The sequence below is a fragment of the Neophocaena asiaeorientalis genome, unplaced genomic scaffold, assembly GCF_003031525.2.
Source record: "Neophocaena asiaeorientalis asiaeorientalis breed wild unplaced genomic scaffold, Neophocaena_asiaeorientalis_V1.1 scaffold180, whole genome shotgun sequence".
In the NCBI taxonomy this organism is placed as follows: domain Eukaryota; kingdom Metazoa; phylum Chordata; class Mammalia; order Artiodactyla; family Phocoenidae; genus Neophocaena; species Neophocaena asiaeorientalis.
The window spans coordinates 272853-291107 of NW_020173697.1; the positions used below are offsets into that span (position 1 = coordinate 272853).

Here is an 18255-nt window from a genome sequence, read left to right on the forward strand (position 1 = left end):
GGCATCGTGCTAGGTGGTGGGAATAAGATTGAACTGACAGCCATCGTCCATTCCCCAGTGAGGGAGATAAAACTGAACACTAAATCAATTACTTATCATTTTGACAAGTGCTAAGAAGAAAAGTATAATTGTCTAACGTCTATTTAATCTGCAAACCTGTGATTCCTTGCAATGTTAAAGGCTCATTTCTGTCATCTTTCTCTTTTTACTATCAAGCGCCTCACAGAACATAAGTGTTGAATAAATTTACTGTGATACAGAAAAAAATAAGGCTTACTTACAGGTTCTTTGTATTTACTGATAAATATTAAAGGATCGTGAAATAGGTAGGAAGGTAGATAGATAGATAGGTGGGTAACAGATCAAGAATGCATGAGGAAGATCATTCTTACTGCTCAGTGTAACTGAACTCACAGGAGGAAAGATTATGGGAAAAAATGGTAGGGCATTTAGAGAAGTAAGAGTAGTAGAGATGAAATGGAATTAAGACTAGATCGTGATTGTGGAAGGAAAAAGAGAAATCTAGAAAATATCTGCATGAAGAATGAGTTGGACATGATGATGGAGGAGAAGGTAAGAACAGTGATATGAGATGGAGCTGCCGCTAACAGACCAGAATATCGTGACCTTGGGGCAATGGTTTCAGCCTTCGCAGTAATGCAGTCATAGTCACTGCTGTTGTCACCTACAAAGAGAGTTTTGAGGGCATTTGCACTGCAATGTGCATGTAAGACATCTTGGGGCTGAAAGAAAAATTAACTTGGGAATCATTCAACCTGTCCCTGACCACCAACCAGCTAGACCACCATTCATTTCCTTGCATCCTCCAAATAACAAGTTGTTATATTTTCCCATGTGCATAATGATAAGAATTCCCTAGCTTTCCAAAAACAGACAAGTTCCAAGTGTCCTGTTGGCAAATTCCCACTGAGAATAATATAAGCATTCAGAAACTTTAAGGAAACTCCCTTATTTGCTGCCAGAATATTTTTTTTTCCCAAAAAAGTGATAAAGAGCTCCTGAAATGATTTTACAGTTTCAACATGATGCACTTAATTGAGTTTGCAGCCAAAAACACGAGCTTTATATATTGGGATCCCAAGCAAATGTGTCTTCTCAGGAACATTTTTTTAAAAAAGCATTAACATATTGTGGTAAGTGAGAGCACCCACATGTCTGCAAAACAAATGATTCAACCATTCCTCAGGAGTTCTCACAAAGGACATGTAGGCTTATCACATGAAATAAGAACAAATGAAGAGACTTAAATGTATTAGAATTCCAGACACATTCAGATATAGTGATATCATGGGCTCCCCTCTCACATTTATTCACAGATTGGCTTTGAGGCTATTTGTTTTGAAATCCTATAACTATTAGTGCTTGGAAATTACACTGGGAAAAGGCTTTTCTTAATACATGTGACATTTAATCCTAGAATACTAGGATTATATACATAGGCATTCAACTCAGTTAGGGCCTTTGAAATTATATATTCTAATTTTGTTAATTTGTTTGTTGTCAGTCATTTTTGATCACAGACTTCTTTGGAAATCTGATATTATCTCTCAAGTCTCTGCTTAGAAAACTGCACGTATTCCACATGTCCGTCATACAGAAGTTTAGATTTGTCAACTCCCTGAAAGCTCTTCATAAATGATGCAACTGCTAGGGTGGGAAGGGAGGGATCCATGGACCTCAGGTGAGCCATCTCTGATTTGGCCCAAGCATCTTACCTGAAAAGGAAGAAATTAAACCCAGAGAGGCTGAAATAGAAGTCACCCAGCAAAAGGGCAGCAGAGACACCGTGGAAATGGAACTTCCTCACTAACTCATGACCCCACACATTCCTACTACCTATTGGGAATTTATTTATTTATTTATTTAGTGGGTGGAGTAGCAAAGAATAGCTTTGTTTCTTCACCAGGAAAAGGGGGACACAGCAGGCTCAGGACCCTCAACACTGTGTGTCTCAACCTGGAGGAATTTGGTGAGAAGTTTTATAGCAATGGTTCAAGGATGGGGTGTTGATAAGGATCAGGGTGTGTGCAGGGCCTGCACTCCTTTATTCTCACCTCAGGTGGTCTGATGAGTTTCTGTGCTTCCTTTAATCTGGTTGAAGAATGCTAACAGCTTCCATTTGTTGGGGGGTTTTAGTTCTGTAAAGAGCTCAAGGATATTGTTACATATAGACCTGGAGGCAGAACCAGGGCCTGCCCCAAGGCTGTGCTATTGTCTCTTGACTGCTCCTCCCTTGTCTCTGCATCCCTTCCCTTCCCTGATTAGCAACTGTCCGAATCTGCCCTGTGGGCCCTACTGGGAATTTAAATAACCACAAACAATCATGATTTTGGACATCTGTCCATACCTCTCCCCTCCAAGGCTGGAGGGTCATGGTCAAGAGAAAGTAAGGTCAGAAGTTGGAGAGACTTGGCTTTGTTCCTGGATTGACTGACTGATTATTGCAGGACTGGATATAAAGATTTTGTCTGCATCAGTTTATGTGCAAAGTAAAAACAATTATTTCTGGCCAATTCCAACCACTTTGGACTATTGCAAGAATCAGTAAGATAATATCTATAGCATATTTCTGTACACCTGACACTAACGGAACATTGTAAATCAACTATATTTCAATAAAAATAAATAAATTAGAGGCAGAGTCAAGATGGCAGTGTGGGAAGGCATAGACTTAGCGTCTCCCCATAACTAGGCACCTGCTGGCCACTAGTGGGGAACTCTAACACCCAAGGAGACGGGAGGAACCCCAAAGTGAACCAGTAGGACGTACGGGGACTGAGCGGGGAGAAGAAGTGGAGGCCAGACAGGATCACTGCCCCTGAGGCCAGGGAGATCAGGAGAGGTAGGTGGGAGGGGCCCTGCACGAGGAGCCAGAGAGGAGCAGAGGGCGACTGCCCCACCCACTTGGGCACGGGAAGAGCAAGGATCTAAGGATGTTTTCTATTAAAAAAAAAAAAATCAGCCTGCTGGGCTCCCAGGCTGATCCCCTGCCCTCCAAGGCCCTCCCACCCCCCCGGCCACATTGGTCCCAGGGACATAGGAGGGAGGCCAGGAAGATCAGGAGAGGCAGGCGAGAGGGGCCCTCCAGACCCCAGATGAGAGGAGCAGGAAAGGAGAGGAGGGTGTTTGTCCCACCACTAGAGCCCAGGAAGCCTGCTGGGCTCCCAGGTGAGGTCCCCTGCTCTCTGAGACCAGGAGTTGGGGGCACGCCTGGCCCTCTTCTGTCCCTTGAGCTTAAGCCTCACTCCCCACAGCCCGCAGGGCCTTTTCCAGCCCTGTGGGTCCTGAGCATTGGCCCCACCCACCACCCAAAACTCGCTCTTACTTAGGCCCTCCCCTCCACAGTCAAGGCATTGCCCCCCCCCTTATTTTTTCTTTCTTTTCCCACCTCCTCTTTTTTACTGTTGTGGTACTGATGTATTCTCTGGTTGTTCATCCATCTATATTTTTAGTTTTATCCTTTTAACATATCTGTTAGTTTCCTAGTCTAATTTTATTTTTTATAATAAAAAAAAATTGGTTTTTGGCCACCTCACATGGCTTGCAGGATTAAGGAGCTCGGGGTCAGGCTGAAGCTCCTGCAGTGGGAGCTCCTAGTTTGAATCACTGGACTAACAGAGAACCTCAGGCCCCAGTGAATAGTCATCGGAGTGAGGTCTCACGGAGTTCCTCATCTCAGCACCAAGACCCAGCTCTACCCAATAGCCTACAAACTCAGAAAAAGAACTCAGAGTAATGATAGTAAAGATGATCCAGAATCTCGGAAATAGAATGGAGGCACTGACTGAGAAAATACAAGAAATGTTCAACAAAGAACTGGAAGAACTAGAGAACTAACAGAGATGAACAACACAATAACTCAACTGAAAAATACACTAGAAGGAATCAATAACAGAATAACTGAAGCAGAAGAACAAATAAGTGAGCTGGAAGACAAAATGGTGGAAATAACTGCCAAGGAGCAGAATAAAGAAAAAAGAATGAAAAGAATTGAAGACAGTCTCAGAGACCTCTGGGACAACACTAAATGCACCAACATTCTAATTATAGGGGTCCCACAAGAAGAAGAGAAAAAGAAAGGGTCTGTGAAAACATTTGAAGAGATTATAGTTGAAAATTTCCCTAACATGGGAAAGGAAATAGTCACCCAAGTCCAGGAAGCACAGAGAGTCCCATGCAGGATAAACCCTAGGAAAAACACACCAAGACACATATTAATCAAACTAACAAAAATTAAATTCAAAGAAAATATATTAAAAGCAGCAAGGGAAAAACAAAAAATAACATACAGAGGAATCCCCATAAGGTTATGAGCTGATTTTTCAGCGGAAACTCTGCGGGCCAGAAGGGAGTGGCAGGATATACTTAAAGTGATGAAAGAGAAAAATCTACAACCAAGATTAGTCTACCCAGCAAGGATCTCATTCAGATTCAATGAAGAAGTCAAAAGCTTTTCAGACAAGCAAAAGCTAAGAGAATTCAGCACCACCAAAACAGCTTTAAAACAAATGCTAAAGAAACTTCTCTAAGCAGGAAACACAAGAGAAGAAAAAGACCCACAAAAACCAACCCAAAACAACTAAGAAAATGGTAATAGGAACATACATACCAATAATAACTTTGAATGTAAATGGATTAAATGCACCAAACAAAAGACATAGACTGTCTGAATGGATACAAAAACAAGACCCATATATATGCTGTCTACAAGAGACTCACTTCAGATCTAGGGATTCATACAGACTGAAAGTGAAGGGATGGAAAAAGATATTCCATGCAAATGGAAATCAAAACAAAGCTGAAGTAGCAATACTCATATCAGATAAAATAGACTTTAAAATAAAGACTGTTATAAGAGATAAGGAGGGACACTACATAATGATCAAAGGATCAATCCAAGAAGAAGATATAACAATTATAAATTTTTATGGACCCAACATAGGAGCACCTCAATACATAAGGCAAATGCTAACAACCATGAAAGGAGAAATCAACAGTAATACAATCACAATAGGGGACTTTAACACCCCACTTACATCAATGGACAGATCATCCAAACAGAAAATAAATAAGGAAACATAAGCTTTAAATGACACAATAGACGAGACCAGATAGATCTAACTGATATTTATAGAACATTCCACCCAGAAGTGGCAGAATACACTTTCTTCTCAAGTGCACATGGAACATTCTCCAGGATAGATTGCATCTTAGGTCAGAAATCAAGCCTTGGAAAATTTAAGAAAATTGAAATCATATCCAGCATCTTTTCTGACCACAATGCTATAAGATTGGAAATAAATTACAGGAAAAAAACTGTAAAAAACACGTATACAGGAAGGCTAAACAGTGTGCTATAAATAACCAAGAGATCACTGAAAAAATCAAAGAAGAAATAAAAAAAACACATAGAAACAAATGACAATGAAAACATGATGACCCAAAACTTATGGGATGCAGCAAAAGCAGTTTTAAGAGGGAAGTTTACAGCAATTCAATCCCACCTCAAGAAACAAGAGGTATCTCAAATAAACAATCTAACCCTACACTTGAAACAACTAGAGAAAGAAGAACAAAGAAAACCCAAAGTCAGTAGAAGGAAAGAAATCATAAAGATCAGAGCAGAAATAAATGAAGTAGAAACGAAGAAAACAACAGCAAAGATCAATAAAACTAAAAGCTGGTTCTTTGAGAAGATAAACAAAGTTGATAAACCCTTAGCCAGATTCATCAAGAAAAAAAAGGAGAGAACGCAAATCAATAAAATTAGAAATGAAAAAGCAGAAATCACAACTGACACTGCAGAAATACAAAATTTGTCCATTTCTTCGTGGTTGTCCATTTTATTGGCATATAGTTATTTGTAGTAGACAACCACGAAGAAATGGACAAATTCTTGTAAAGGTACAATTTTCCAAGACTGAACCAGGAAGAATTAGAAAATATAAACAGACATATCACAAGTAATGAAATTGAAACCGTAATTAAAAATCTTCCAACAAAACAAAAGTCCAGGGCCAGATGGCTTCACAGGCAAATTCTATGAAATATTTAGAGAAGAGCTAACACCAATCCTTCTCAAACTCTTCCAAAAAATTGCACAGGGAGAAACACTCCCAAATTCATTCTATGAGGCCACCATCACCCTGATACCAAAACCAGAAAAAGATATCACAAAAAAAGATAATTATAGACCAGTATCACTGATGACCACAGATGCAAAAATCCTGAACAAAATACTAGCAAACAGAATCCAACAGCACATTGAAAGGATCATACACTGTGATCAAGTGGGAATTACCCCAGGGATGCAAGGATTCTTCAATGTATGCAAATCAATCAATGTGATATACCACATTAACAAATTAAGTAATAAAAATCATATGATCATCTCAATAGATGCAGAAAAAGCTTTTGACAAAATTCAATACCAATTTATGATAAAAACTCTCCAGAAAATGGGCATAGAGGGAACCTACCTCAAAATAATAAAGGCCATATATGACAAACCCCCAGCAAGCATCATACTCAATGGTGAAAAACTGAAAGCATTTCCACTAAGATCAGGAACAAGACAAGGATGTCCACTCTCACCACTCTTATTCAACATAGTTTTAGAAGTCCTAGCCACAGCAATCAGAGAAGAAAAAGAAATAAAAGGAATGCAAATTGGAAAAGAAGAAGTAAAACTGTAACTGTTTGCTGATGACATGATACTAAAGATGCCACCAGAAAACTACTAGAACTAATCAATGAATTTGGTAAGGTTGCAGGATACAAAATTAATGCACAGAAATCTCTGGCATTCCTACACACTAATGATGAAAAATCGGAAAGAGAAATTAAGGAAACACACCCATTTACCATCGCAACAAAAAGAATAAAATACCTAGGAATAAACCTGCCTAAGGAGGTGAAAGACTCGTACACAGAAAACTATAAAACACTGATGAAAGAAATCAAAGATGACAAAAATGGTTGGAGAAATGTACCATGTTCTTGGATTGGAAGAATCAATATTTTGAAAATGACTATACCACCCCAAACCATCTACAGATTCAATGCAATCCCTATCAAATTACCAATGGCATTCTTCACAGAATTAGAACAAAAAATTTTACAATTCGTATGGAAACACGAAAGACCCTGAATAGCCAAAGCAATCTTGAGAAAAAAAAACAGAGTTGGAGGAATCAGGCTTCCCGACTCCAAACTATACCACAAAGCTACAGTAATCATGACAGTATGGTACTGGCACAAAAACAGAAATATAGATCAATGGTACAGGATAGAATGCCCAGCGATAAACCCATGCACATATGGGCACCTAATTTATGAGAGAGGAGGCAAGACTACACAATGGAGAAAAGACAGCCTCTTCAATAAGTGCTGCTGGGAAAACTGAACACCTACACGTAAAAGAATGAAATTAGAACACTCCCTAACACCATGCACAAAAATAAACTCTAAATGGATTAAAGACCTAAATGTAAGGCCAGACACTATCAAGCTCTTAGAGGAAAACATAGGCAGAACACTCCATGACATAAATCACAGCAAGATCCTTTTTGAGCCACCTCCTAGAGAAATGGAAATAAAAACAAAAATAAACAAATGGGACCTAATGAAACTTAAAAGCTTTTGCACAGCAAAGGAAACCATAAACAAGACAGAAGGACAGCCCTCAGAATGGGAGAAAATATTTGCTAATGAAACAACAAGACAAAGGATTAATCTCCAAAATATACAATCAACTCATGGAGCTCAATATTAAAAAAACAAACAATCCAGTTAAAAAATGGGTGGAAGACCTAAATAGACGTTTCACATAAGAAGACATACAGATGGCCAAGAGGCACATGACAAGATGTTCAACATCCCTAATTATTAGAGAAACGCAAATCAAAACTACAGTGAGGTATCACCTCACACCAGTCAGAATGGCCATCAGCAAAAAATCTACAAACAATAAATACCGGAGAGGGTGTGGTGAAAAGGGAACCCTCTTGTACTGTTGGTGAGAATGTAAATTGATACAACCACTATGGAAAACAGTATGGAGGTTCCTTAAAAAACTAAAAATAAAACTACCACATGACTCAGCAATCCCACTACTGGGCGTATACCCTGAGAAAACCATAATTCAAAAAGAGACATGTACCACAATGTTCATTGCAGCACTATTTACAATAGCCAGGACATGGAAGCAACCTAAGTGTCCACTGACAGATGAATGGATAAAGAAGATGTGGCACATATATACAATGGAATATTACTCAGTCATAAAAAGATACGAAATTGAGTTATTTGTAGCGAGGTGGATGGACCTAGAGTCTGTCATACAGAGTGAAGTAAGTCAGAAAGAGAAAAACAAATACCATATGCTAACGCATACATATGGAATCTTAAAAAAAAAAAAATGGTACTGATGAACCTAGTGGCAGGGCAGGAATATAGAGGCAGACATAGAGAATGAACTTGAGGACATGGGGTTGGAGATCAAAGGTGGGGCGAAGTGAGAGTAGCATCAACATATATACAGTACGGAATGTAAAACATAGTTGGCTGGTGGGAAGCAGCAGCATAGCATAGGGAGATCGGCTCAGTGCTTTGCAATGACCTAGAGGGGTGCGATAGGGAGGGTGGGAGGGAGACACAAGAGGGAGGGGATATGGGGACATGTGTACACATATGGCTGATTCACTTTGTTGTGCAACAGAAACTAACACAGTAATGTGAAGCAATTATACTCCAATAAAGATCTATTAAAAATTTTTTTAAATAATAAATAAAATCACAGAATTAAAAAATATCTATGGCATATAATCGAAAGCATATAACTTCAGGGGGAAGTGTCCTCAGAAAACAACAATAATAACTTGTGTTTTGCAGAGCCTTACAACCTAGTGTTTCAACTGTGAAGTAACAAGTTTGGTACAAGTAAGTTCGCCCTGATTCTCATGTTCACTGGAAATGTGAATAAGACACTACACTTACTTAAAGTCTCAAGCTGTGCCCCGATGTTCTCCTGAGAGAGCCATCCATCTCTGCTGCTGGACCCTCCCCTCCTCCTTTGGCTCCGGACTCTCATGGGCATGCACCTGAAGCTGAGATGCCTTATCCCTGCTGCTGCCGCTTCTGCTTCCTACTCATACCATCTCCCCACAAAAGTGGCCATCAACGTCCCATGCTGGGGTGTGACTGGCACCATTTTTACTGAGACCCCAAAAGATGACCCAGTGTCACATTACCCCACTCTAGATTCTCCCCACTGAAGGGCAGACCACACCCTGTTTTATTCATCCCAAAGCAAGGCTACTTAGCATTCCTAATGTCCCAGAGATTTTTCTATTTCTAGTAGCTGGTGCATACTTGGTGCCAAATAAATGCTGACGGAAATGCATTATGAAGAGCACTGACGTTGCAATATGATTATTGTTTCAATGTGGGAGTATAATCCCTGGACTCTGTTGCCAGTAAACACATTGAGTCTGGATCATACTGGTGAAGTAAATACAAAAATATCAGACTCCAAAATAGATTTATCTAAAATGATAATTAAATGTGTCAGCTTATAAAAATATTTTTCATCTCTTAAATTGCAATTTCTGAGAAAGTTCTTTGAGAAACTCTGTTGAATACATGTAATTATTTAAATTGTGAACTTGGCTTCATGCTAGTAGTACAGTAATAGATATGTTTGCTCTGCATTGGGGATCTTTTGGACCAAAAGATATTAAACTGGAAAAACGGGATATTTCACAATGAAAATCAGTGTATGAGCTTAAGAAAGACATGGGGAAAGTCAGTTGCAAACAGATTTAGAGACGATATTCACAGTTAGGGTTTCCTTTCCTTACAAGTTTCCTAATCGAGGTAATCACACTTAATCCAGAGAAAGAACTGGAAGTTTTTACTATTCCAATTTATCTCTCCAAGGTCTTAATAAACCTTTTATTCATTTATGGAACAAATATAAACAGAAGTATGTGTTCGACACTGCTGTTCACAGAGAATACAGTGCTGGACAAGCAAAAATGCAAACCACACTTCCGGGCAACGTGCAGTCACGTGAGAAATACAAATAGACAATTACCTGGTGACAAATGCTAAGACTGGGGCCTTATTCTTCCAGAAGGAAGTGCCAACTAAGAATGAAGAATAATAGACTTTAGGCGAAGGAAGAAGGTGCTTAAAGTAGATAGTGTAGTGTGTGTACAAAGACCCAGAATTGAGAGTGAAGATTTGAAGAAGTAAAATCTCTTCTCTTTCAGGAGAAGCCCCCATGGCTACAATAGTGAAAAGAGGTGGTACCCAACCTCCCACTACAGAATCCAAAGGGGAGAAGACACTTCACACACTGATGATTGGGACCCTGCCTGGGTCCCAATCAGTGGACTGTCTTACCTACTAGTTTTAATTTGGACCAAATGAGACAATGAGTAAGGGATGATTAGGATTCATGGTGCAAAAATTAGACCCAATGGCACCAGCCACAACCAAGCAGTGGCCGTGGTCCCAGAAGCTCTGGTCTGTAATTCCAAAACAGACTCACCTGCAGCTTTGATTCCATCTGTCAGGCTCTCTTCAATTCTCTGAACCCCTTGCATTATTCCAGAAAGTCCCAGTTTTGCCATAACACAGAGATTTGATTTCTCTTATGAGCAAAAAATCCCAATACAGATATGAATAATAGGAAGAGGGGTTCAAGAAATGAAAACGTGGGGAATCTAGGATTTACTATCCAACTGAGGGGAGAATATTGAGAGGCAGTCTCCTTAATATTCCTGAATGGGAATCTGGCAGCCCATGGGAAACAGTGGTGAAACAGCTAAATAAATGCATCTATACCTTTCTTGATAGCTTCAATTCATTCCTGAAAACTTTGCCGCTAAATATAAAGCCCTTAAATTTTTTTAATTGTTATGAATTTCAATGGAACAAATTATGATTTATTTCATCCCAAACTAAGACACCCAAACAATTTTCACTTGATAGAAAGATGTATCAATTGCACAATGAAAACAAGTTTACATAATGATAAAAACTGAAAGTAGTTTATTTTTAAATTAGTGCAATGAAGATTTAGTATCCTCACCACAAAAGGAAGAGCAGACTAGGATGCGGATGGCAAGTAGTGGAGGAAGGGTTTGAGGCAGCCATTCTTTGGAAGGGACACTCTTCTTTTGCGCCATTTTATTCACTAGTTGTCAATGTCAAACTGCACTGCAAAATTATCTTATACCATAGAAACCACTTTCAGAACACCAAAATTTTGTGCATGAGAGCTCTTTAAAGAACAGAAACAGCACCTGCAGAGAACAGACTCATGAGCCACCCCCTTTCCCTTGGCGTATGTTCACAAAGAACGATTCTGAATTCATCTAAATGTTGTTCTATATAATATTCTATACAATATTCTCAGACACTCAACTGTTGTGTCAGTCTATGGATGAGTGTATCTTTGAAAATATACTGTGTAAACATTCCTTCTTGTAGTATATATCTTTAGCACATTTGGGGGAAAAAATAGTCATTGCACTAAAAAAGAAAGGAGTCATTCACAAAGAGGTAAACTTTTTAAGAGATGGTATTAAAAAAAAGTTATAAACAAACAGTTGTTAGGAGGAAAATCTGTAAGCCTGTGGTGTTCTAGGATGAAGTACCTCCTGGGGTAAGGCTTTGGGGGATCAAATTGCTCAGCCCATAGAATCCATGAAGTGCATGCAGACTACAAAGACCGAGGGTGAGAAAGGTTAATCTATTGTCACTAGACAGTTTATTGAAGAGAAGAGGATTCTGAAACAGGACTTGGATCCTGTTGTTCCAGAGGAGAAGCTGAGACTTGAAGATGAGAGAACCGGGTATGGAGTTTTGGGGGCCCCCAGCAAGAGGCAGACCCACAAAGCTTCATGGATATACACAGAGATGCATGACAGTGTATTCACCAATGTCAGTGTTAGCTCAGGGTAAAGAGCTTTTGTATTATTTTTCCTTTCTACTTACATGTATCTGTAGTGATAAAATTTTTTTACAATAAACTATATCACTCCTATAATGAAAAAAATCATAACCCTCTTCAATTCTGAAATAGAATGTAAACAGAAAAATATCCATTCACCCAAGAGTTTAAAAGCCTAAATTCTTGGCTCACCTCAAAGACATTCAGAAACCCAGGGACTTTCTAAAACCATTCAAAATGATTCTTTAGCTCAGGCAGCTGCAGGGCTGTAGTGGCCAAAGATTTATCCTGTGGGCTGTCAGATCGTAGTATCAGTTGAATTCCCTCAGCCAAGTCTCATAAAGATTGTCATGGCTGGGCTTCCCTGGTGGCACAGTGGTTAAGAATCTGCCTGCCAATGCAGAGGACATGGGTTCGAGTCCTGGTCCAGGAAGATCCCACATGCAGCAGAGCAACTAAGCCCGTCTGCCACAACTACTGAGCCTGTGCTCTAGGGCCCGCAAGCCACAACTACTGAAGCCCGTGTGCCCTAGAGACCGTGATCCTCAGCAAGAGAAGCCACCACAATGAGAAGCCCGCGCAGCACAATGCAGAGTAGCCCCCGTTCACTGGAACTAGAGAAAGCCCGTGCGCAGCAATGAAGACCCAACACAGCCGTAAATAAATAAATAAACAAACTAAAAAAAAAAAAAAAAGAAAGATCATCATGGCTGACACTTAGAAAATCCTATGTTCAGGGCACTGTGCTAAGTGCTATATTTGTATCATCATATTTAACATTCAGTAGAATCCTTTTAAGTATTATTGTCTTCTCTGTTTCACAGATTAGGAAACAAAGGCACAGAGAATTTAAGTAAATTGCCATAGGTCAAATAGCTGGTAATGGTGGAGCTACGGTTAAAGCAATCAGACTGATTCCATAGTCCATATTCCTAACCATACATAATACAACACATGGATCAGGATTAACTGAGCACTAGAGAATTGAAATGGGATTATACAGAATTCGGAGTCCTGTGTGCTCCCTGAAACTCCAACCACCCAATGAGCCTCCTTTTGTCCATGGAATCGAAATTTAGACCTTTGTGTTATAAAGATGTTCTTCTCACGGGACTTCTATGGTGGTCCAGTGGTTAGGACTTCCTGCTCCCAATACAGGCGCCCAGGTTTGATCCCTGGGCAGGGAACTAGATCCCGCATGCCGCAACTAAAGATCCCACACGAGGCAAAGAAGACCCCACGTGCCGCAACTAAGACCCAGCACAGCCAAATAAATAAATAAAAATTTAAAAAGATGTTCTTCTCTTGCTTGAAAATGTTGCTGCACCCTGATCTGAAGCAGTCCTCACGGTGAAAAAGCCAGTCCTCATGGTGAATCCCTCCTTGCCCCACTGGATTCTATAACTAGAGTCAGCTGAAACAAACTCCTCTTGACTTTCAGGATACCATGATGCCATTTTGGTTCTCTCTTATTTCCTCAACCTTTACATATTAGAGTGTCTCACAGCCCTCTTTAGCCCTCTTCCCTTTCCTATCCACATTCTCTAAGTGGTCCTAACCAGTTCCCTGCCTAAAAATACCATCTACATGCTGAACCGCAAACCCACACACCCAAACCCGCACCTAACTTCCTGACACTTCCTTTACGAGGTCCAGCAGGCATCTCAAACCACACTTGTGCAGATCTGAGTTCCTGATAATCCCTCCCCAAATAGCTCCTCGTACAGTCTCCCCATTTCAGTAAAGGAATTCATCATTTTTTCGCTTACTCGGCCAAAATTCCTGAGGTCCTCTTGGACACCTCTCTTTCTGTTACACCCCCCATGTGAAGCCTGTTAGCTCCTTTTTCAATATATGTCTAGAATCTGAGACTCCGAACTACCACGACACTGGCCCAGGCCACCATAATCTCTTTACTGAATTACTGCAATAACCTGCTGATGGTCTCCCTAGTCCTGCACTTGGTCAACTTTACCGCCCCCTCCCCAGCTCCAAAACACACTCTAGTCTCATAAGAGCAGCCAGGACAATCCTGATAGATGTACATCATATCATGTCACTCCTTTGCTCAAAACCTTCCCTATAAAGGTTTGAGACTTTCCGTCTCAAGCAGAACATAAGCCAAAGTCCTTACTAGGACTTATAAGGCCCTACATGATCTGGTCCCCGTTACCTTTCAGACTTCGTGTCCTAATTCTTTCCTCTAATTCATTCTGTTCATGGCACACTGGCCAATTTAACATTCCCCTAATTTACAGGCACACTCCCACCCCAGGGCCTTTGCACTTGATATTCCCTCTACCATATATACCTCAAATACACATGTGGCTAACTATCTCATGTCTTTCTTTTTTCACTCAAAACTCACATTCTCTCAATGTGAGCTTTCCTGGGGGCCACCCTGCTTAAAATGTCACATTTATCCCTCACATTTCCTTCCATGCATTATTTCTCTCCTTAGCTCTTAGAGCCATCAAATATAACATGATACACATTTTATTTGTTTGTCTTGTCTACTGTATGTCTCCTCCACTATAACAAAAGTTTCATGAGGACAGGATTTGTACTCACTCTGTTTCTTATCGTATTTCCACTTCTGAGAATGTACCTGGCATGGGGTTGACACATCATAGATAGGTGTTGACTTCATAAAGAGATGCTCTACAATGTCGATTATAGAACAAAACCTCACAGTGTGATAAATATATTTATTGAGGACATCTCAACCTTTGAAAGTCAGGCAAAATTGTGTCAAGCTGTGTATCCCGTGTTCTGTGAGAATCTAGTGCCCTCAACAAGATTTCCGAGAACTCCCCAGTGTTAATACCTTCATGGTTACTCTGGATTTGCCTCCCTGCCTCCCTGGACTGTTGATGTCATTGGCATTTGATCCCCTATAACTATTCTCTATCCCCTGCTCTGTGACAAACCGAGACACAGAAAGCAACAGCTTTCGCTTCAACACCCCTACAAACGCTGACCCATTGTAATATGTTTAACTTATAATTTGCAATGACAAAAGTGTATTTACGTGGCTTCAAAAAAGTTATCATTTAATATTAAACATCCTCAATCTTTATAATCCTTTGACCTGCCTTCAACAGTCTCACTGTCCATTTTCCTCCATGGCCGTCTGTCATGTTACTGGGCCATTTCTCTGTTCCTTTCTCCTCAATTCTCTCACTCTTTTCACCATTCTTTTCCTAACATCTGTTCTTTATTTTTTGAGAGAATATTGCCTCTCCCTCTTTGTATTTTCTTATGATCCATGCCATTGTTTTCACATTATACTAAAAAATAGCTTCTCAAGTTTTATCATTTTATGCAAAAGACAATTCCTCACAGGAAATTCAGTGACAGCTTTTAAAAGTCTTTGCATCCAAGAGTCCTGGGCAGTTGGGGCAATGGCAGCTGCCTATGCAAAATCTCGTCAAACAACCTCCAAACGACAAGAAGAATAAATAACACCACACAAAACACACCTTTGGCATAACTAGAAAACAGACAATCTTATACACTACAGGTTACCTGTAAGTAGGAAAAGAAGCACCAAATTCCAGCAGAGTCAATTTCACAGAGAGCAAAGGGATTCTGAAAAAAATGCACAAGAAAGATAAGATTGAGATAAAACCACTCCCAGGGAGACGGGCTGGGGACGCGGTAGCGGGGTCGAGGGCTGGCCCGGGATTCCCAGGGTCCCAGGACCGGGGCAGGGCCAGGCGGAAGGCGGGAGGAACGAACGAGAAACCACCTTTCGCAGAAATGAACTCCAAATCCCGAACCGGCTGCCGCCTCTAGAAAGTTCTCCCCACCCCGCGTCCCTTGCCGCAGGCCGGCTCCTCCTAGCCTCTTCCCCCCGCCCCCTCCGCGGCGGTGGGACCAATCACTCCCCGGGCCGCCTAAGACCCGCCTCCTGCGTCCGCTGCCCGGGAAACGGCGCAAAGACCGCCTCGGGCACGAAGACTTCCGAGAGTGGGGCTCAGTCGGCGCCGCTGTCCCTTGAGGGGATAGACATCAGCCCCAAGCAGGATGAGGGCGTGCTTCAGGTCTTCAAGCGAGAGGGCACAGGCACAGGGATGCCCATGATCGGGGACCGAGTCTCTGTCCACTACACGGGCTGGCTGTTCGATGGCAGCAAGTTCGACTCCAGCCTGGACCGCAAGGACAGATTATCCTTCGACCTGGGGAAAGGGGAAGTCATCAAGGCTTAGGATATTGCTGTAGCGACCATGAAGGAGGGGGAAGTGTGCCACATCCCCTGAAAGCCAGAATACGCCTACGGTTCGGCGGGCAGCCCTCCCGAGATCCCTCCCAAGGCCACGCTTGTGTTCCAGGTGGAGTGGCGCCATCGGGGAGGTTGCACTGGAAGGTACTCCAAAGACCAGATCTTTTACCGCCGGGAGGTCGGCGAGGCCGAGTGTGTGGATCTGCCTTGTGGGGTGGAGAAAGTCATTCAGCGCAAGGAAAAAGGAGAACATCCCATTGTGTATCTCAAGCCCAGCTATGCTTTTGGCAGTGTTGGGAAGGAAAAGTTCCAGATCCCCCCAAATGCTGAGCTGAAGTATGAGGTATAACTCAAGAGTTTGGGGAAGGCCAAGGAGTCCCAGGAGATGAGTTCAGAGAAGCTGGAGCAGAGCACCACAGTGAAGGAGCAGGACACCGTGGACTTCCAGGAAGGCAAGTACAAACAAGCTCTGCTGCGGTACGAGATCGTGTCCTGGCTGGAATTTGAGTCGGCTTTCTCTAATGAGGACGCACAGAAGACACAGGCCTTTCGGATGGCCTCACACCTCAACCTGGCCATCTGAAGCTGCAAGCCTTCTCTGCTGCCGCTGAAAATTGTAACAAGGCCCTGGAACCGGACAGCAACCATGAGAAGGGCCTCTTCCGCCAGGGAGAGGCCCAGCAGGCGGTGAACGACTTCGACTTGGCACGGGCTGACTTCCAGAAGGTCCTGCAGCTCTACCCCAACCACAGAGCTGCCAAGGCCCAGCAGCGGATCCGCAAGGAGCTCGAATGGGAGAAGAAGCTCTATGACAACATATTTGAGAGGCTAGCTGGGGAGGAGAGCAAGGCCAAGGCCACGGTCGCTGCAGGAGACCAGCCCGCTGACACGGAGGTGAAGGACGGGCAGAAGAACCATGTGGCAGGGGGCCAGCCTCAGGTGGAGGCAGAAGTGTGGCCTTGCCCAGCCCGGCTCCCGGCTGCCTGCCCCGCTTCTCCCTACCCTACTCCACCCTGTTGGTTCTGTAAAAACTGAAGAATTTTGAGTGAATTAGACCTTTATTTTTCTAAAAACCGAAAACCAAAAAAGGCACCCCCAAAGAAAGAACGTGTATCCTTAAGTGTGAAAATATTGAAGAAAGAAACCTGATGTTGATGGTAACAGATTCAGTGTATACATTGAATTCAGTAAGAGTCCATGAATCCATATATATATTAATTAATTAATTAAAACTAAACAAATGCGAGGTGGGGGAGGAAGTCTTACTCCTTTAGAATATCAACTGGTAAATATGGGAGGAACGATAGAAAAATCACCATTTTGCAACCATTATAATAAAAATTGATTTAAGCAGAAGCTATCGATGAATGCTTAGAGTAGGTGAAAGTTTGGGGAATAAAGGATATTTCCATTGCCTTAAAATATTTATTTTCAAATTATGTATTAATTAGCCGAGGAGGAAATAGTGACTTGACGGTGGAGAAACCTGGCAGAACCATCACAGCCATATGACTGCAGCCAACACCACCAATAATGGAACAAATGACATCGAGTGCCTCTTGATATGATGCCCTGAGCAGGATATAATGTCACATCTGTTTGCTTTTACAACATGTATAACCTGAATCTCATCAGAGGAAACCTCAGGGAAACTCAAATTGATGGCCGTTCTACAAATAATAGGTGCTCTTTGAAACTGCCAGCATTACGAGAGAAAAAGGAAGACTGATGGGTGTTATTCCAGATAAAAGGACACTTAAGACACATGACAACTAAGTGTAATTCATAACTCTGAGTATCTTAGGCTGGGAAAAAACAGTTAGCTGTTATACGACATTACGGGGATAGTGGATAAAATTCAAATATGGGCTCTGGACAAACAAGCACTCTTATGTATCCTGGCAATAGGACAGCTGTGATTAAAAAAGAAAATAGACTTTTAATATCCTAGAGGAATCTATAATGTAGGAAATCCAGAAATAGATAAGAGTAATTAACTTTGAAAAATTAAAAGGATGGACTGGGGCAGAGGAATAAAAGCCCCAAA

At 41.6% G+C, this 18255-nt stretch overlaps 1 protein-coding gene across 1 annotated transcript; it reads left to right on the forward strand.

Moving 5' to 3' along the window:
• The first annotated feature begins 477 nt into the window (after window positions 1-477).
• On the forward strand, window positions 478-17243 carry LOC112403184 (peptidyl-prolyl cis-trans isomerase FKBP4-like). Its single transcript, XM_024750537.1, is given in 5 exon segments — window positions 478-573; window positions 10005-10092; window positions 11852-11990; window positions 15624-16783; window positions 16786-17243. Coding segments are annotated over 5 exon segments (1941 nt in total).
• The last annotated feature ends 1012 nt before the right edge of the window (window positions 17244-18255 follow it).